The sequence below is a fragment of the Enhydra lutris genome, unplaced genomic scaffold (genome assembly GCF_002288905.1).
Source record: "Enhydra lutris kenyoni isolate GAN:26980312 unplaced genomic scaffold, ASM228890v2 scaffoldscaffold1, whole genome shotgun sequence".
NCBI classification, from domain to species: Eukaryota; Metazoa; Chordata; class Mammalia; order Carnivora; family Mustelidae; genus Enhydra; species Enhydra lutris.
In genome coordinates, this window is record NW_019154085.1 from 64137516 (window position 1) to 64159037 (window position 21522).

General features: G+C 36.0%; 1 protein-coding gene across 2 annotated transcripts in view; it reads left to right on the plus strand.

Annotated features, from left to right (window-relative positions):
* The first annotated feature begins 9165 nt into the window (after positions 1–9165).
* LOC111143516 (xin actin binding repeat containing 2) overlaps positions 9166–21522 on the plus strand; it is a 101708-nt gene continuing 89351 nt past the window's right edge. For both annotated transcript variants that reach the window (XM_022497339.1, XM_022497332.1), the window contains exon 1: positions 9166–9313. In XM_022497339.1, the coding sequence (XP_022353047.1) occupies positions 9277–9313 (37 nt within the window). In that variant the 5' untranslated portion in view covers positions 9166–9276. The remainder of the gene's footprint in view (positions 9314–21522) is intronic.

Consider the following 21522-nt stretch of genomic DNA (forward strand, 5'->3'; position numbering starts at 1 on the left):
GGTTAAGCGGCCAACTCTTGATTTTGGCTCAGGTCAAGATTTCAGAGTCCTGGGATGGAACCCCATGTCTAGCTCTGTGCTTAGCATGGAGTCTGCTCCCTATCCCATTGCCCCTCCCTTGTCTTCTCTCTCTCTCTCTCAAATAAATAAGTAAATCTCTAAAGAAAAGAAAGAAATGCTAGCCTTTATGATTTCTTCAAGGAATATTTTTTCTTCATTTTCTTATGTCTGAGTAAAAAAATGAGGGCCACACAAGCTGAACAATAGGATATGAACTGTGTAAGGATAATATTTTCTGGCTATTTTTTAATTACATAACAAGCCACTCCCAAAATTTGGTGACCTAATACAATTTATTTGTATTTCTCCTGGTTGTGTGGGTTGCCTTGACTCTACTGGGCAGTTCTTCCTGGGGATCTTCCCTGCAGTTTCCATCTAATGTGGGCTAGGGCCATAGTTCATAGTTATCTGAAGGCTCTACAGGACTGAACAGCCAAAGTGGCTCACACACCCTGAGGTTTTGATGCTCCTTTCACCTGGGAAATCAGTTGGGACTATAGAATGAAGCACCCACAAATGATCTGTCCAAGTGGTTTGAGCTTTTCAAAGCACAGTGATAGTGTCTGAAAGGGAGCATTCCAAGAGACTTGGCTGGAAGCTGCAAGAATTCTTCATTTGCATATTGCATGTGCTGCCTGCTTTCTCTCCTCACTTTTCCTCTCCTGTCCTTCAGGGCTTTTACTCCATGGTAGTCAGTTGTAAGCACACCTGCTGTACTCATTAGGGAAAGCGGCCACAGGGACTACCCTGATTCAAAGAGGTAGAGCACTAGACTACTTCTCCACAGGGGAGTGGAAGGTGACATTGCACGTGAGCATGTGAGTGAGGACTACTGTTGTTGCTTTGCAGAAATTCCTGTAAAAGTCTGTAAATGGGGGTAGATGGTGGTTGTCTTCATTTTTCTGATGAGGAACCTGAGGCTCAAGGATGTTAAGAGTTGGCCAAGGTGAGTTTGTTATTAAATGGAGTAGCTTCACATTGAACTCTGGCCTTCTGAATCCAAACTGAGTCTTATGGGAAAACTACCGTCTGCCTTTCCTCACATAACTCATCATGAGCTTTCCTCAGAAATGAGAAAGACCACTAAGGCTCATAGCACTGATCTCGTTCCCACTCCGTACACATCTCCGTATCACCTTCACCTTCTATGCCTTTGTCCATCCCATTCTATGAGCCTGAGTGTCATCAACTTTAAAATGGGGTAATAGGACCTTCTCGTAAAGTCGAAATGATGATTACGTGAGTGTAATACATGAAAAGTGCTTAAAACAGTGCCTGATATGTAACGAGTATTCAATATTCTCCAGCTTTTATTATTATTATGAAAATTCAAATTCCACTGGATTAGGATAGGTATTTATATCATTGTCTCTCTTCATTATCAGTCCTTTCTAGACGATCTACCTTATCTAGTTTTCCTTCTTTGGTTTTTACCTAGGTCACCTCATAATTGCCCAAACCAGGGGATATGGTTGGTTCATTGATTATTTTCCTCTAAACTCCCTGCTGCCTTTAAAAATGCCCTACATGCTTGGTGTTCATGGTGTTTACTCTTCCTTGAAGAGGGTACATATACAGTTGTGCAGATTGTAAGCTACCCAAGGTCACACATCTGAGGGAAAGAGGTGCACGTCAAAAATAAGTAGTGGCACTTCTAGTAGAGCAATCTCCAGCAGGTGGCAGTAACATGTTCTGATCTAACAAAATCAGTCTATTGTGACAACTTTCTGAAAGACAAGAGTGAAGTGTCTTGACGAAGAGGCATCTTTTTACTAATTCACACAGAGGCACCATGTGGGCTGGGAGTGGCCCTGCTTCTGACTCTTCCTCCTCATTGCCTCCCCAGATACTCTTCCTTTGCCTGTCCCTTGAATGCCACTGAGCTGCTTTTCTCAGCTCGCTGCACTTATTTTACATGCTCTAATTGAGTAATTTAATAGACTCTTACTATTATAACTATCACCTTCTTGCTAATGAATCCCAAATCTTTCACTCCGACACAGACTTCTCTTTTGAGAAATCTAACTGCCTCCTGGGTGTCTTCATCTAGATGTCTCATGGAAAACTCATATTCAGCGTGTCGAAAACTTCATTCACTGCCAGACCCTCAACAGTGAAACCCAGGCATCATTTTTAAACCAAGAGAATGTGGTGTTCTTTATCAGTGTTTCCAGAAAAAGGTTCAGCTTCACCTTCATGTGTGAAATGTATATTGGGAGGAACAGAGGACTATATGTTTGTGAGACTCCTCCCCCTATGGCTCTCAACCAGAGTAGTACTGTCACAAAACTGATGTCCCAGGGTCCCTGCTAGATCACCTGACACATTGTCATGGGTCCAGAAGGGAAACTGAAATTGACTTCACTCACTGAGGCTCTGATTGTTTGGGGGAAGAGATTCATCTTTATATATTAATTTCAAAGATCCACCAAATTAGAACATCTATGAGTTATGCTAGAATTTTTCCACTCCTCCTACAAATTACTTTATCCTACAAATTACTAATTTTATGTTCACATATTTTTTTAATGTGTTCTCTCTCTCTCTCTCTCTCTCTCACTCTTACTCTCTCTTCCCTCCCCTACTCAGTATTTGTTGTAGGCTTTTTCTGTTTCCTCATTGGAAATTTTAATAAATTCCTTACTACACTTAACTCTACACGATGTTGCCATCTTATCCCATTAGTATATAGTTTTTGTATAGCTGACAAATATATCTATCTAAAGTATAAATATAACCCTGTCACCCCTATTTAATTCATGTTCAAGGTTTCCTGTTACAGGATGGAGTTCAACTCTAGCCCATGATTCAGCTCTGATACAACTTTCTTTAGGAAGTTTTCTCATACCCAGAAATCCTCCTTCTGTGTGTCCATGTCTCCTTATTATTGTATGTGTGTCAATGTTTCCTTATTATGTGCCTATGTTTCCTTATTATTACACACTCATTTTTGTACTATAAGGTTCGGTCGGTACATCTGTCTCTGCCACTAGACTATGAGCTTCTTGAGGACCCAACATGCACCTTAATTATCTTTGTATTCACGGTGCCTCAAGCAGTGCTTGAGACATATTAAATGTTAAAAAATGTATTTTGAATGAATGAAAGATGAGTATAGAATCAAATGATTAGAAGAGCTTCATAGAGGAGGCTTCACTGGGTTATGAAGGAAGGGATACTTTGAGTATGAAGAAGGAGGAGGCAAAGTCTTCCAGGAAAGGGACTGGGAAGAAGGAAATATAAAACAGTCTTCTTGGGGTGCCTGGATGGCTCAGTCAGTTCAGCATCTGCCTTGGGCTTGGGTCATGATCCCAGGGTCCTGGGATGGAGCCCAAATCGGGCTCCCTGCTCAGCATGTCTGCATCTGCTCTCTCTCTCTCTCGCCCACACACTCTATCTCAAATAAGTAAATAAAGTATTAAAAACAACAACAACAATCTTCTTGTTCATTCATGCATTGTTCAAGCCATGATTAGAGTCCTCCTTTTCCCCACAGTGTAACAGAATTCATTATGAAAAGATCTCTTTTCTTGTACCTTGTATTTTGGTAATTTCCCTTTCTTTCTGTCTTTCTTTCTGCCCTTCTCTTTATATCGGCATAAAACTTCCTACATTTGCCTTGTTCAACATTTTTATTTCTCTAAAGGCAAGAACGCACTGAGTTTGGGAATGTGCATGAACTAGCTCAGCATTTTAAGTATAGACAAGTCCAAACAGTTTCATTTTATTAGTCTGTGTTCATCTTTCACCTCCTCCCTCCTCAGTGACTTCTTCACTCAAGGATCCAAACTAAGATGAAAAAATATAAGGTAATAAAGCAAACCGTTTTCTTTTTAAATGCCTGGTAAGATGTTCTGAATATTTTAGATGATCCTACACAGCGCCACGATCTCTTGTGAAGTAAATGGTAGCTCATAATTAAAGGTTGTCATTTTCCATTCTCATATTATAAAAAAATACATAATTTATCTTCTAAGATTATAATTATACATTATGTTAAAGAAAGAAATGTACATAAATAACAAAGAAAAGTTATCTCATTCTCTTTTAAGCTTAAGTTTTCCATATCTTCCTGGTTTCAAGATGTCTTAAAGCTAGAAAAAATTATAGACATTATTGAGAAATTTTATTTATTTAGATATTATTTAAGCCAGAGCTTCTACCAGTGCTTCTGGTATTACTTCTCCATAATCAGCAACTTCTTCTGTATCCTCCAATTCTTCTCTAAGTGCTTCCTCTACCTTCATGCTTAAAAGAAACATGGCTATCCCTGAAAACCTCACTATCCCTGAATCCTCATGTAATTTGAGACCATTGTCTTCTGAGTTTTTAGCTTTTCTCCTGTTTAATGACTTTCTCCTCTATCCTCTCAGCTTCCATTTTGGTGGTCACAACCAGATCCTAGCCATTGTAACTGTTCTACTACTCAAGTCACCAAAGCAGACATCTTGGTTTCCTCTCTTTCCAATTTGCTTTGCCAAGTATTCACAGTACCAGCAGTCTTTAAATTCACCATGATTTCACCCTGTTGATCCTTTTACAGTCTACCCTTCCTTTACTTTCTTCCCTTTTAACCATCTTACATTCCGTGGTGTATCATTCCCAGTCACTCTCTCAACTGTCTTAACAGGAACCTACATTCTCTTGTGCCTGCCCTCCCATGTGGACCTTAGCCTACCCTGCACCACACATTTTCTTTTCATTTTTTCCTCACAAAACCTCTACCTGGCTGAAGTCATCTCCCTACTTCGTCATCCCCTGAAGTAGAACTGTGGAGAATTTTCAAACAAAGTCACTCAACAGGATCTTCATGTAGCCCTGTAATTTTAATATCATCAACTCCAAATGAGTTCCCAGTGCAGCATTACCCATGGTCATCTCTGTCTGCTCATCTCACTTCTCCATTCCCCACAGCAATGAAATTAAACTTTCTTTATTCTTTACAAATACTCCTCCCACTTTCATCAGACCTCACACCCTATCAGAGAAAATAATGTCAGACATGAGTGTACTTATCTTGAGGCTACTAAGCATACAGATTATATATATACATTAATGTCACTTTCCTTCCCCTCAGTGATAACGAGAATGCCTTATGTTCTCTATCTTTGGGTTATATGTCTGTCTGTGCTTTGGGTTCCATCTTCTTGCCCCTCTCAGGACTTTTACATTATTAGTTTTCCATCTTTCTTCTGTATAGCCAGAAGTCTGTTAAAATTAGTCTCACTAAATCCTTCCAGTTGGTTTTTCAACATACACAGCCTCTCCCTTTAAAATGAAACTATACAAAATATGTCTTTCAAGTTATTGCTCTATTTCTCCTTACCACTTTAACACTAATTTATTCAAGAGCTTATCTACACTCACTATCTCCCAGTCAATCCTTCACCCACTACAATCTGCCCTCCAACCTTTTTACTTCCCCAAAATCATTTTGCTCAAAAGTTTATATCCAAGTTGTTAAACGCAAAGGACATATTTAAGTCCTTACTGAATTTACACTCTTAATAAGAGTTCAATATTGTTAAAGATATCCTTTCCTTCTGATTTTCTTGTTTCTTCTTGTCTGCTTTTGCTCCTCTACTATAAAATTAAATGTCAGAATTTTTCAGGGCTTGGTCCTGGACTTGTTTCTCATCACACTCAAAGCAAGTTCATCCATATCTGTTGTTTCCATTACCACTAAGAGACAGACGACTCACAAACTGCTAGTTCAGTTAGGACCTTGCCTCTAAGCTCCAAGGCTATACATCCAGATGCCATTTGGACATCTTGATGCCCAACTCATGATCTGTCTTTTATCCCAAACCAGCCTTCTTCCGGTGCTTTGAGTTGTTTAATAAGACTATAATCCCTTTCATTGTATTTGCCAGAAAGAAAAATGAAATTCTCTCCCCTCAGACTTAATCCATTAGCTAACCTTGTCAGTTTTGCATCATAGCTTTCCACTTAGTTCACTCCCCTCTATCTCCATCACCACTCTGTCCAAGATGGGTATCACTTGCCTGGAGCACTGTCATAGGCTCCTCACTGATCTTCCCATGTATAATTTGACCTTCCTCCAGTCTATCCTACTCTAGAACTATCCTCAGACAGGAGTGATTTTGCTCCCTGCAGAAGATTTGGTATGACTGTGAGGGGTAATGCTACTGGCATCTAGTAGGTAGAACAGGAAATGTGTTAAATATACTGCAATGCACAGAATAGGCTCCCATAACAAAGAATTGTTTGTTTCAAAATGTCAATGATGCCAATGTTGAAAAAACCTACTCTAGGAAAAGACTGAACTTTTCACAATGCAAACTTAATTATGTCGTGTGTGCATATGCATGTGTGCAGGCACGAACACACACACGTGTGCATGCACATACTTGTTTAAAATTCTTCAGTAATTCCCCATTTGATTAGGACCACAATAGTTAATTTGGCCCTCTAGATCATACTCTAACCTCTACCTACCACTGCAGGTCATCCAGTATCTTGTTCTCTTTCAGGCTCCTTGCTTCAGTCTCATCTCTATCCACTGAGCTTCCTCCCACCCCAGGACATTTGCACATTTTGTTCTCTCCACCTGAAAAGTTCTTCACTTAGTTAAGCCCCACTTCTTCAAATATCAGCTGCATATATTTTCCCCAAGGGAGTTTTACATGACCTTTCTCAATAGGTTAGTTCCCCCAGTTTAGACATTCACTGTTTATATACCTCTTTTCTCTGATCTGTACATAATTGCATATTTACATTGATTTATGTGCTATATTACTGTCTCCCTCACTAGAGTAGAAGCTACAAAAGATGAATAATAACCTTTTATTTTGTTTTATTTCAGATAAAAATGCACTACAAATGGTTGGTTGTTGAATGTTAGATATTTAGTGACTCAATCTCTTTACAGAGCATATGAGAAAGCTTAGTTCCAGATACATCAAGGAACCCAAACAAGGTCACACAGCTTCATAAATATTGAGAGGGCTTGAGTCCACGTTTCTCATCAAGTGCTGCATATTTTCCCTCTAAAGTGGTGTTTTGTGCATTTGTTTAAGCGTGTAGATTTTTACTTAAAGTAAATCTTTTTGTGGAAACAGTGCGTAAAACAGATTAAAAGAGATTAAAGCAGATTGCTGCTGTAATTAGAGACAACCCAGTTCAACCTTATTTAAGATCCTTTCTGTCCCTACACAAACCTTCCCTCCCACTTGACTTAAGGAATTTACTCTAAGGAACTTGCCACAGAATGACTTGGATCTGAAGGTCAAGGCTTGGAAAAAAGGTCTATCGTGTTCATATGTGGACTATGGGTCTTTTACCACCTTGGCATATGATGTATCCTTGGCATTTGTGAATTTGAAGTTGAGAACACCAATATAGCGTAAGTTAGTGTCATCACTGGCTGAGATATTTTACTGAACAGTTTCACCAATTCACATTACCATATTTCTATATTAAACAGAGAGGTGATCTTTTTATGTCAAGAACTGAGTCCAGGGACCATTTTTAGCATTCCACCCTTTGTCAAAACAAAATTTTCTGAACAGGAATCACTGCTTTTTAGGCATCTTCATTTTCTTTTTATCGTCTTTTATTTTTGCTTGTGCTATGAGTTGGGTTAAATTGCTGAAACAAAGGCAAATGAATACTGCATCCATTTTGTAGCATTCAGTTTACATGACCGTGAGAGAGGATACCAGAATGAACTGAGGTGAGGATTCTGCATGTTCAATAGTTAAGGAGCTCACACCCCCATGCCAGGCATGTCTGACATTGTGTCTCAACAGCATTAACGTCACTACTGTTATGGAACGTTGGGTTTTTTATAGTAGTTGCAAGCACAAATGTTAAGGGCAATGCCCTGAAAAAACGGAAACCCCTTTTCCTCTGTTTTTCTCTTGTGAATGTTTTTAGTTCCAGACCAAGTTCACAGTAATGAAGATAGTATATATCATGTATTTGGAGGGTATTTGAAGATGAGATGATTAAATGCATACCACTATTTTCTAATTATGTATTGATATATACATTTGATATGATGATATATGTAAATGGATGTGAAAATTAGAAAACATAAGCATGCTAAGAAGTTATTTTCCAAAAGCCTTGCCTTTCCATCCTATCATAGACATAGAAAGTGTATATCTATTCTAAGAGATATTCTGGAGTTTATAGCAGTCTCTTAGACTTAACTCATTCCTTCCAGTATATTTTAGATGTAATGAACGTGAAGAGCAATTTGTCACATCATTGTTTGAATTGCTGTTGTTTAGAAAATATAACTTCATATACAAAAATCTAAAATGTATGAGTAGCTATTGAGACAATTTAACTATATTACGTGATTTTTTAAAAAAAATATATATATACTTTTGCTTTTCAAACTGTCTTAGCTCATTTACAAGCTTTTTACAGTTTTTTATCTGAAATAATTAATCTGATTGATGTGGTTTGTTTTATTAGATTCTGTTACTTAATCTATAAAATAAAGAATAGTAGATTCCCTCTATTTGAAATATTCTTTATCCTTTTTTGGGGGGCGGGACTTTTATCGCTTGGATTTTAAGTCACTATCTTGAAGAAGTAATTTTACAATCTTTATGAATTGCCAGACTTACTTACTTACTATGTGGTGGCTGAATGGGTTTGTAATTTGGGAGCTCTATAATTGCTAAGATTATTATTACATGGTAAGCATGGCATTTAAAAAAAAAAAAAACACCTCATTTCCTTCTCTTTTAAGCATTTAATGTCAATATATTGCTATTTTTTTGAAGTCCCTCATGGACATTTCTCATGTCTTGGGAAGTTGCATCTATTAACATATATTACATTGTATTGTGACCTTTATTTCCACTTTCTCTCTTTTATGAGAGTAAAAAAAGGCACATGAAAGAAAAGCTAATTCAAAAGTAGAACTAGTGGCAGAAAAGTAAACTAAGTGTCAGATATGTGTTTGCAATTCTTGGCTAAGTTCTAAAAATTTTACCCGAAGCATATTGGAAAATATCAGTCATGGGACCCCCCCCCATTCCTGCCTCTAAACCCCCTGAAAACCACATCTGTTTCCCACTGATAGCTTTTAATATGCATCCCTTTAATGTCTTCTAACAGGAAGTGGAAATTGAGAGAAGTTTACGTTCACCAACATTTAAGAGTTACCCGGGGAGCCAGTCCGATGATTCTGTGAATGATTCAGACAAGAAAGGCAAGGAAACGTCCTTTGACAAGATGTCACCTGAAAGTGGTCACAGCCACATCTTTGAAGGTTAGCACAATATTTTGATGTGATTTCTTGGGATTGTATATTGTACAACATGAGTGCTTAATAAGAAAATATTTAAGGTTTTGTTTTCAAAATTAAGAAGAAAAAAATGAGAAAATATAGCTCGAGAAACAATTTAGGAAAAATAGAGTTAGATTTAAATACTTCTATCCCTATTATATTTACTTTAATTTTTAAGGCTAAATAAAATATATTTTAATTGATTCTAAACTAGCACAATAAGCATTTTCAGTATTAGACTTTTTGAACAATCATTTGGCCATCATCTGACTGTTTCTTCTGTGAAAAGAAAGGAAACGTATTTGTCTCTCTCTCTGGGATAATAAAAAGATAAAATATAAGCAACTGTCAATGACAAAATTTAAAAAAAAATTAAAAATGCCTTCAGCATCTCTTTTTTCAGACAATTAAACTAAATGTGCCTAATGAATTTGGAATAAAAAGTGACATGAGAGTGTCACAATTTAAGAGAAAACCTCATAAATTAGATTAATCTTTTACAAATGTCATTAAAAAGTTAATAGCTCATATGTTAGAAATTGCATGGTTAATAAAGTTTTCAACTATGACAGAAGTGCAAAATACAAATAATTTGTTGGAAATTATATCATTTATTATTTCTGAGTAGTTGCATTTTGCTTTCTTTTCATTTCAGCCAACTAATGCATATTATAGTATTTGTGATATTTGTTAAAGGTCATAATCAGTACGACTTTTAGGAAGTCAAGTTGCCAGTCAGCATGGACAGGCAGTTCACAATTTGGGAAAGCTAATAATGCTCAGCTTTAAACCTTTGTATTCAGAGTATCAGCATCACCTGGGGGCATATTAGAAATGCAGAACTCTGGGCCTCAGACTAGTCCTGTCAAACCAGAATCTGCATCTTAACAGGATCCTCAGATAATTCATGTGGCACATTCAAGTCTGAGAAACTTTATGCACTTCTGGATAATTTTATATATGATTCAGCCCATTCTGATGCTAATTGATTGAGTATTGTAATTTGGAGTGGGAGGTGGGTATGGGAAGACTAAAGGGGAGTTTGCCAAAGATGAACTGGACGGACATGGATTTCTAAATACAGGTGATTTGGGATTTCAATTTCTAGCTTTCATTTTAAGTTCATTTATGTATGCCCATTTGATATCCTCATACGATTAGTATCAGTTTTATGGAATTTACTCCACATATTTAGGGCTTGTGATTCAACTTTATGGGCATTTGGCTGAATGCAATAGAATTAGATTAGAAGAGGCCAAAAAAGGGAAGCTTTAGGAATAATTTATGTTCAGATGCTGCCCTGTGGAGATCTTAGCATAGGGAGGCAAAGATGAGGTTGGCAAACTGACCAGTGCCACACGACATAAACACCTTGAGTCAGCCTGCCTCGCTTCTCTCCTCTGTTTTCTTAGATCCCATGCAAAGACTTTTTCAAAAGCCTCTTTATTTTACACACTTAAAAAGGTATTCTGGAAGGTAACCATTATTGAGTGTCAATATATGACTTAAATTTAAGAGTGACCTCAGGTTTCAATTTCCCAGTATATTGAAAATATCAAGAGCTAAACTGAAAAACACTGGGTGGGAAAATGGCACTAAGGATGAACATGGCAGCTAACTTTTATTTTATCTGCACAATGCACAAGCACTGTAATTTCTACATGTCACTGCTTGTAAAAGAAAGAAACTTCCTTCATTATAGGATCCTTTTAACTCTTCCAAGGTGCCCCAAATTCCTATCTTTGGTGGGACAAAAGTATGGGCCCTTTTAATACTTGTAGTTAGCTTTGACAGGCTTTGTATGAGCTTGACAAAACCTACACAACTGAAGAGTACACTGATGTTGCTGTTCTGCTGCAAAGAGAATTTGTTCCAAGAAGATAAACATGTGTGTCTGAATAAAAAGTGGGAACAAAGATGTCAGAGTGTAGGATCAGATGAGTAATTGTGATAGCTCACATGCTAAACATCTTAAGTAACCTCAGGGGTTTCATACTTGAAAGCAATATTTATTTATAGCTCTTTCATAAACAGTAGAATCTTAGAAAGAGACTTCAATAGATCATCACAACGTAGCTACCTAATGACCTGCGTTCTTAGAATTAAGTCAAATCAATGCAAATGGTTCAAAGGATTCATCTCAGGACTCAGGAATAGCAAGGGCTGTTGGATTAGTTCCCACTGCTTATCCTCAACCACAGGTCCTGGGTAGCTGCACAGAAAGGCACTGGGAACCCTCCAGATTTCTTTCTATGCTTGATAATCCATCCACTCCCAGGTTGTGTTTAATTGCTTCCACTACCCTCTATTATGTTTGCTCCATTTTCCTTACAGATACACGTGTCGAAAAAAATCATAGTGCTTCATGTGAATGTTGGTGCATTCCATTCACATTTACTTTGGGATGTACTCTAATTGTTAGCTGTTCCAGTGATTCTAGGAAGACTCGGCTCACTTGAAATTAAATGTCAAGCATGACAAATCCATAATTTGACAAATCTGAGTGATGTAATAGATACAAGAGAAACAAACAAATTCATATAAATGGTTTGACTAACTGTACCACAGTGATATAAAATCTTATCTGTGAAATTTCTTTTAGATATTTTAAAACCAGTAAGTTGGAGAATGAATATTGGGAGTCTTAGATAAATAAGTATCTATTTAAGTATCTATCTTATTTAAGTATCTATCTTATTTATATGGTTTGATCTACTTCAGTTTGATCTACCTGTATGTAGAGTGAGACATTTATTTTTTCTGCAGAAAAACTCTGAATCAAAGGGGGCTTCAAACAGCATAGGTGATTGGGTAATGTCCATCAAGTTTAAATGTTTTAATATGATAATTACCTGCTTTTCACTTTTAGTCCCTAAACCATAATTTTAATATTAATCTTCTAAGTCATCAACATGTAAAATGCTAACAGATAAAATATACAAAGTCTTTCTTTCAAGGCTTTTGTAATAAACCTTAGAAATTACCTGTTTCTCTTTCATTTCTCTTTTTTACTTCTCTTTTTATTCTGCTCCATTAAAGCAGATTCATTCTTTATTCTAAGAATGGCCATTCATCTTCTCTGATAGATTTTACAAATCAAACTGAGGGCTCTGGTTTTTCTTTTTTTCAATTTTCTACTGCTCTATAGGTGGTGGGATCCTTTCAGTTTTCAGTGTTTTTGAAATACTGATATATGTGCAATACATGTGTTTATGTCTGTTATTGTTTATATATCTTATTTTTTCAGTTAAAATCATTTTAGAGACATTTTAGAGAAATGCTTTTGTATTATAGAAGTGCTCCATATGTTTGCTTTCATATATGTGCTAACCACTAGCCACTAGCACACTGTGGCTATTAAGCACTTGAAAAATCACTAGTGCAACAAAGCAACTTGTTGATTTTATTGAATCCTAATTAATTTAAATGGTCATTGTTTTGGACAGCCTGCTCTTTGCAGATGTCATTTCTCCAAAGAACTCGTCCACCCTTTTCATTGGAAGGGATTCAGATGCTAGTTGTTGATTTTAAGTTACCCTTTCTCTGAGATTTACCTTAATTAAAATGTATGTGGATATGTGTAAAGATAATCCATGTTTGTAAAATAAATCGGTATCAATAATCCACATATTAAAAAGATTGCCTTCAAAAGCTAGTGATAGTCTCCTCTCTGTAGTATTTCCTAGTGATAAAATAAAGGAAAAAACCAGTTCACCTCTGTTTCCTTTTCAGCATACTGAAAAACAATGTTTTTACCATTGGAACAGAAATATCTACTGTGAGGTTATGCATTTTTCTGTAACGTCTTTTCTAGGGCTTAATTTTCTTGGGAATATGAATCCTCTCAGGTCAGGAAGCAAACCATGTTCTAAATACCTAAAGTCAACAAATTTAAAGGAAATGCAGTAATAGGATATTTTAAAATTAACAGAAATATTCCTTTACTAAAAAAAAGGACTTTGTTTGGAAACATAAATAAATCAGACATTTAGTCACAGAGCAGCTCCACTGAAGGCCATCGGCTCTGACTGATTTGTTCTGTCTAATGAGACTCAGACAACAGGCTTTAGGCCTAGTCTCCATACAAATACCACGGTGGACCCAAGACTCCCAGCACAGGCTCCATATCTTCTTTCATGCTCCAGACAATCTCCTATAAAACACCCTTGTCGTTTTAATTCACATAGGAGACTTTTCATTAGTAAAAATGTTGTCAGTGAAGCACAATTTAAAATAATCCTGAGGGGGGTGCCTGGGTGACTCAGTTGGTTGAGCATCTGCCTTCAGTTCAGGTTGTGATCTTGGGGTCCAAGGATCAAGCCCCATGTTGGGCTCCCTGGTCAGTGGGGAGTCTTGTTTCTCCCTTTTGCTCTGCCCCTCCCCCTGCTTGAGCTCTCACTCTCTCTCTCTCTCTCTCAAATAAATAAATAAATAAAATCTTAAATAAAATAAAATAATCCTGAGATAACACCCTTTACAAAATGAAGAATCCTTTTGTCATATCATAAGTATTTGGTATGTTTCATGTGTTTATCAGATGGTTTCCCCCAACCCCCTCTTTCTTAAAGTGGGTTTTGCCTGCAGTTTTTCAATGACTCCCACATGTTCCTTTCAGTTGCTTTTATAGTCTGTGAGTCAAAACAAATTCCAGAGTTAAATCATGGGCTCTACTGGAAGGGGCAACTGGGAGTTTGCTATTCTGAGGAAATTGTAATGAAAGGTCTATTCATGAGGTCTTTCACATGGAGGCTATAAATCAGCACCTTGGAATGCTGGATAATTTCCATTGATTAATAATCAAAATCCCAGGACCTCATTTTGAGCTTGTGTATGGTCATACTTAATTTTAAAACATGATGCCATCAAAGAAAGAGAACAACAAATATAAATATCCCTCTTAAAACTCACTCATTCATTTTACCTCTTTGCAACTGGAAAGAACTGTTATTTTTAAATATTCTGATTATAGAGTCAGAATGTATATCTATTCCTAGAGAACATTCTTGATGTGGTATTTTTCATTTGCCCATTTATTCATTCACTCAGTAAGTATTTTTTGACTGTCTAAATCTCCCAGGTACTAGTCTAAGTAATTGGGGACATCGATGAATAAAACAGACCAAAAAGAGAGAGAGAGAGAAGAAAAGAAAAGCCCTGCTTTTGTGTGACCTGTATTATAACAGGCAGAGACACACCCTAAACAATAAAATAATGAAGAAGTAAATTACACACCAGAAGATAGTAAGTTCTATAGAAAAGACAACCATGATAAAGGGAACTGGGCATGGTGAAGATTTGCATTTTTTTATTAGAATGGTTATGATCAGCCATAACACAAAGATGACATTTAAGCTAAGACTTGAAAAAAATATTTTCCCTTTTCTTTCATTCTTTTTTTTTTTAAAGATTATTTATTTATTTATTTGACGCAAAGAGAGAGAGAGATCACAAGTATGCAGAGAGGCAGGCAGAGAGAGAGGGGAAGCTGGCTCCCCGCCGAGCAGAGAGCCTGATGTGGGGCTTGATCCCAGGACCCTGGGATCATGACCTGAGCCGAAGGCAGAGGCTTTAACCCACTGAGCCACCCAGGCACCCTTTTCTTTCATTCTTAAAAGCATACAAAGTTTTATTTTGATGATATTCAGGAAGATTTTGAGCAGAATCCTCCCTCAGTGATCTTCTTTCCCATCAATAGAGCAACTATACTGCTAGTTTCTACCTAGTAACTTGAAGCAGAGGAAAGATATACATCAATAAAACCCTTATACTTTATCGCTATTGCCAATGCAAAGTGTATGGAACTACTTCTCCCTTTGTTCCTCAGTTTAGGTCTTGCATATTTGAGGTATTTTTTGCTCTCTTGTGGTCTCCAGAGGACAGATCCAGATAGGAGGCAAGGAGTACAGGCAGAATCACAGAGCTGGCTTGAAGAGGTGGAGTCCATACATGGGAGCCAAACAAGGAATTGGTTATTCTAGGGAAAGGGACTTGAGAATTACCTAATAGTTTGGAATTAGAATGTTAGCGCAAAGGTGAAACACAAGAACCCAACATCTTAAACTGAGTTTATGATTCAATGTGTTTATCCAGGTTGGCACAGCTCATATAACAATCAGTGTTCCAAAATAAAGGCAACGTTAGAGGTTCATGAATGCAGAAGGTCCATACTGGACACGTTTGGTGACAGGTGTTGGTGATGCAATCCTAGTTGGGTTTAAGGAAGAAAAGCTCTGTCACTAAGGATTAGCACATGACTAAGAGGATGCATTGGGGCAATGGTTTTTAATGAAAGGAAAGAAGGAAAAAAGAAAGGAATCAAGAGTGAGAGGGAGAGAGGAGAGGACAGGGAGGGAGGAAGAGAAAGAAACAAAGAGAGACAAAACAAGAATGGAGAGAAAAAATTAAGAAGAGAATGGGAAAAAAAAAACCAAAAAAACAGCTCTATGAATCTTTTGAGAAGTAGCTAGAGTCCAGTTATTAAAGAATTATTTGTTGTTATTGGTGGTGGTGGTGGTGTCAGAAAGAAACACAGAAAGGAAGTAGTAGCAATATCCATAAATTCAATAAACATTTACTGAGAAAGAAAGGTGAAAATTCCAGGTAGATCTAGCAAAATCATGAAGGAGCATTGAAAGTAAGAAATCTGGGATGAAATAGGGATGCTTTTATATGTTTGATGCATAGAAATTCAATAAATGTCTTTCTATCCCCATGAGGTAGGGCAAGAGAAAGTTCTAGATTCTAAGCTTATAGTAAAACAATTTAGGTTAATTATACTCAGCTGTCGCATTAACAAGGATATTAGGTTTAAATGAAAAGGTTTAAATAAAAGCACTTTTGTGCTTTCAGAGTTGATTAAAATGTTTGTTGACATGTTTTAAAAATGTTACAAAAGTAAAGGAGAGCAGTATTTGGCTATTTTTCACTACGATAAAAAACTTAACATTCTAGGGGCAATCCTAAACTCTAGATATCCCCAGATATGTGAAGAAGGCAAACAGCCACCCAGAGTATTCACTAATTAACAATTTTTTTAAAATCCATTTTTCAAAATACATGAAATTTGTGATGTAATTATATTTTCAGATTTGGGGCCAAATATATTTATTAAAAATGTGTATTTTCCCTGTAAAATTTGTATGGATATTTAATATTAGAAATTCCTTATTTACTTGAAATTAAAATTAATTACCAATACTTAACTTAAAACTTCTTATTCCTGGTTAATGCAGATTCATATGCCCTTTAAAATATATAGAGTCTGTGATGAATTCTAAGAATAACAACCTATTAATAATAAATGTGAAACACAAATAATAATAGCACATGAAACTTTCTCTTTGTGAAGAAATACATGATTCTATATTTGACTCTTTTTCCACATCTATAAATATGGGGATGGAGCTAAAATAATGTTCTATGAATAAATTCTGCAGGTCACAGTTAGGATTCTTATTTGCAACACCAAACTGATGAAATAGTATATGAGGCCTCAATTAGAAGAGTACACAAAGTCCTAGCCAGAGGGTCTCAGAAATTCTTAGAGAATACCATAAACTTTGTATTGCCTAAGACAAAGAACCAGTTGTTCCATTTGTTTAAGAAAACAAAAAATCCTTTCTTGCCAAACTCATTCTGTTTAATAGTTATTTGGTCTAGTATTTCAGTACTTAAAATTCTAGATAGTTCCAGATTTATTAGAGGATATGTAATCACTCTCTTGTGACTTGGTAGGACCATTGCTTTTCATAAACATCAGGGAAGAATTGACACACCACCTTCAAACTTATTTTATACCAACAAGTCATAATACTTTTGACTCATTGCTTGACTATCTTCATTCTCCATTCCTAAGGCTGACATACTGTACTATGGGAGATGGTATTAGAACAGGTAGTCCATTAGTTTTATTTATATTACAGACAGGAAACTATTAAGGAATTTTAATATTAATTTATAATGGATCCAATTTGGTAAATGACTAATAGAAGCAAAATATAAATCCTCTCTGGAGAAATGTAGCTTCAACTGGGGCCTCAATAAAATACCAAAGACAAAGTTCCAATGAACGTGAGCTCACAATAAAAAATCACAATATAGATAAGAAAAAGGGCTACATAAGAGCCAAAACAAGTAGGGGTTCCTGGGTGGCTCAGTGGGTTAAGCCTCTGCCTTTGGCTCAGGACATGATCTCAGGGTCCTGGGATTGAGCCCCGCATCAGGCTCCCTGCCTGCCTCCCCACCTCTCTCTCTCCTTGCTTCTGCCTACTTGAGATCTGTCTCTCTCTGTCATATAAATAAATAAAATCTTTTAAAAAAAAGAGCCAACAAGTATAATAAAGTATAACTATACCTACATAGACATCAGGTATGAATCAGATTCCAGAAGGGGAACCCTGTATCCTATAGAATTTAGTTTGTAAAGCATTTAGCATTCAAGTTCTTGAAAATGGATAGACTAGCACTGAAATAGGACTTGGATAATTGTCTGTCAAAATAAATAAATAAATAAATAAAATCCTGCATTTCATCATACACAAAATCCCTTCCAGATGTTTTAAAGTGCCAAACATAAAACTCAAAACTCTAACATACATTAGAACAATTATAGAAGGTCATATTTATTAAGCCTTCAGAGGGGGAAAATAATTCGTAAGAAACACTAAAAACAGAAACCAGAAAGAGAAAATATGAGATTGATATCACAAAAATAGTTAAACTTCTGTTCTATGAACAATATATTAACTAATTTAAAAACTAGAAAAAAAGAAAGAAAATAATATAGCACATATAAGTAACAAAACATTAATGTCCAGGATATCTATATCTATATCTAGATATAGATATAGATATATGTCCAGGAAGCATATAGAAGACACAAGCAAATTTAAAATTGGAGCAAAGTATGTAAACCAAAGCAAAACTACAAATGGGTAATAAACATATGAAAATGTGAAGAGCGTTACAAATAATTGAAAAAATAAAATTAACATAATAAGCATAATATTTTTCATCAAAATGAAAAAAAAGTTGTGTAACAATTCACATTTGTATCATATATAAAGAAATAGACCCTGTCATATGTTGGTGGTGGTAGAACAGAAATGGCATGCTCTCTTGGAGGGACAATTTAATAGTTTTAATTAAAATTCAAAATATCAGCCAAAAAATTCCATGTCAACTTTTATCTATTTATGTAAAAGAAACATTATGCATGAGTACAACCAACAATGATGGAGGGTATTTATTGCAGTATTGATTTTATAAGAAAAAATTGGACAAAACTTATGTGACTATTAATAGAGGAATGAGTAAATTGTGGTTTGTTCATATCACAAAATATTATACAGAATTTTAAAAAAGGGATAGTTCAGTTGGTACAGATAAGGAGAACTTTCTAAGATGTATCATTTAGGTTGTGGTGCTGTTATAATTCTTAATAGCAAGAAAACACTGTTCATGTATTACTAACAAATTTTAAAATAGAAAAATCTCTAAGAGTGTGACAACATTCTAAGTAAATTCATTAAAATTTCTGTAGTACTATGATACTAAAAATTTTATAGCCTATATACCCATGAGCTTAAGAACTGTAAAAAGCTGTAAAAATTTTTGTTTAAATTTTTTAATAATAACATGAACAAAAACTATCATATTAAAATATGGTCACTTGGGCAATGAAACTGTCCTTTTGTTGTTTAATTGCTCATATTTTTAGATACCACTGTTTTAATTTCTGTTCAGTTTTGTGAAAGATTATTAGAGATTCACAATTTTAAAATAGTAGTGAATAAAGTATTTTAGGAGAGTTAATATAAAATCATTTAACTTGAAATAAAATTTATTTTTAAGAACATTTCAATTTATGACATTGCATTATCTGACAAACAAAATCTAGATTCTTCTGCTGGTTTGTAAAGGAGTGAATTCAACTTTTATTCATTTGTCACTAAGCAGTTTGGATGGGTCCCAGTGGCTATAGGACTTTGCCTAAGTTTTTGTGTTCAACTGACTCTCAATAAATAATTCAGATATCTTAAGTGACATTGGAAGTTGCTAATGGTGTAAAGAAGGCTCTTATTAAATATAAGTCAATAGGTTGAATTTCTATTGTGGCCAAGCCAAAGCATAAGACAAGAAATAATAGGAACTGAATTCTGTGGCAGAAAGAGTTTAACAAAAGAAGATATATCATGAAAAAACAGATTGCCTAGGGAGCATAGACATCTACATTTTAAGGGAGGTTGTAAACACCAATTATGTGTCAGACATAGGCACTGACAGTGCAAGGTTGCATAAAACATCCTTTTTAGACTCCCAACTCATGATCTGGCCCAGAGGTTCTCAAATCACCCTCCTAGCATGATTATTAAAATTCAGATTTCTCTGTGCAACCTATAGTTTAGAGCAAAATGTGGCTTACTCTCAGTGATTTAGACTCTCTGAGTATCAGTGCATTTTTATAAACTTCCCAAATGATTTCTTGCACTCTAGTCTAGTAAGCTATTATCTTGGATTTTTGTTTGCTAAGGGAAATACCACTGAATTCTCATTTGTACCAAGATCTAGCCTGTGTTTGGAGAGAGGCTGGAGTGGGGCTGGAGTGGGATCAAACTTTCAAGATTTGGGTACAGGTCAGTCACCATGGAAGTGACTAACAATATAAGGCACATAAACACAGAAAAGTACAATAAAAATTCAAATTAACAAAAAGTTTCTTTAGATGGAAATAGACAAAACTATTTTCAGTAAGTCCTGGGATCTTCCCTCTCTCTCCACTATAGTCATTTGATGAAGTTTTGTCTTGGAATTGTCTGCATCAGTGAAGCAATGTTGCAACATCCGGGGGGAATTAACTCACCAAACCCTAAATGGTTGAGTATCTCTTTCAGAAGACACAAATACAAGTTAAGATTATAATCTGGTTCTTACGGATGTTCTTCTCTTCTTTTGGAGAAGAAGGACATGTATACAAAAATATTGAGTAAATACTAATAGAACTATGAAATCACTATTCATTTTTTTCAAGCAGCAAATTCATGGAATGACCCTGTGTATCAGGTACCTGCTAGACCATGGTGAACAAAAACATGTCTCCTGCCCAAATGGGACTTTCATTCTGATGGAGAAGGTAGACAGTAAATACATAATCCCGTACAAAATAGTCAGTTATGAACTGTGAGAGTAAAAGTAAAAGAAAACTGGGTCCCCTGAGTGGCTATGAGATTATTAGGGACAAGGGAACCATTTAAACATAATTTTTAAAATTGAATTTCTAACTGGATTTCAATAGAGTTAGCTCTTGAATCTGGCAAGATATTTTCTGAATTCTTTATGTGCTAGTAGGCTGTCAGATGATTGTAGAAGTGATATCAATCCTCTTTTCCTGTTGGCATATTTGTAAATCAATCTACAGCAGTTCCTGAAATAGCTCCTGTGCCTGATACTTCTTTCTGTAATAGAATTGTTCCAACCATCTATTTTCTTTCTTTTTTTTTTTAATTTTATCCATTTATTTGAGAGACAGTGAGAGAGAGCATGAGCGAGGAGAAGGTTAGAGAGAGAAGCAGACTCCCCATGGAGCTGGGAGCCCAATGTGGGACTCGATCCCAGGACTCCGGGATCATGACCCGAGCCAAAGGCAGTCGTCCAACCAACTGAGCCACCCAGGCATTCCCCCATCTATTTTCATTTCATTCAGCTCAAGCTTACTTTTTTTAGTCCTGCTATTATTGCTTTTTTTAATACTCTTCATTTATACATTTATAATCATTTACTTCCTCACAACAATAGATTTGGTATGTCTTCTATGCCCAGCATATCCTGGACTCAAAAAGCAAGACAAGTCAAACTATCATTAATCAGGACTGGAAAGACAGTATGGTAGAAACCTCAGCTCTAGATATGTGAGTAGCTGTTTCAATAAGAGACATTAGTCTGTGGAAAATTGTTCACCTCTTTGATGTCCCCCTATGTAATCACTTTGAGAAGTACAGGATTCTACAAAATAGAAAATGCTGAATGGCTTAAAGGGAAGTTGGTGTCCTGAGCCACCGGCATTAGAGTGACAGATGACGTGATCCCAGGATGTCTCCTTCTGATGCTTCCCCAAATGCAGGCCCTCCTTCAAATGCACCGTCATCCTTTACATATATCTATATGATGATTCTGGTATGTTCTACACTGTGTTA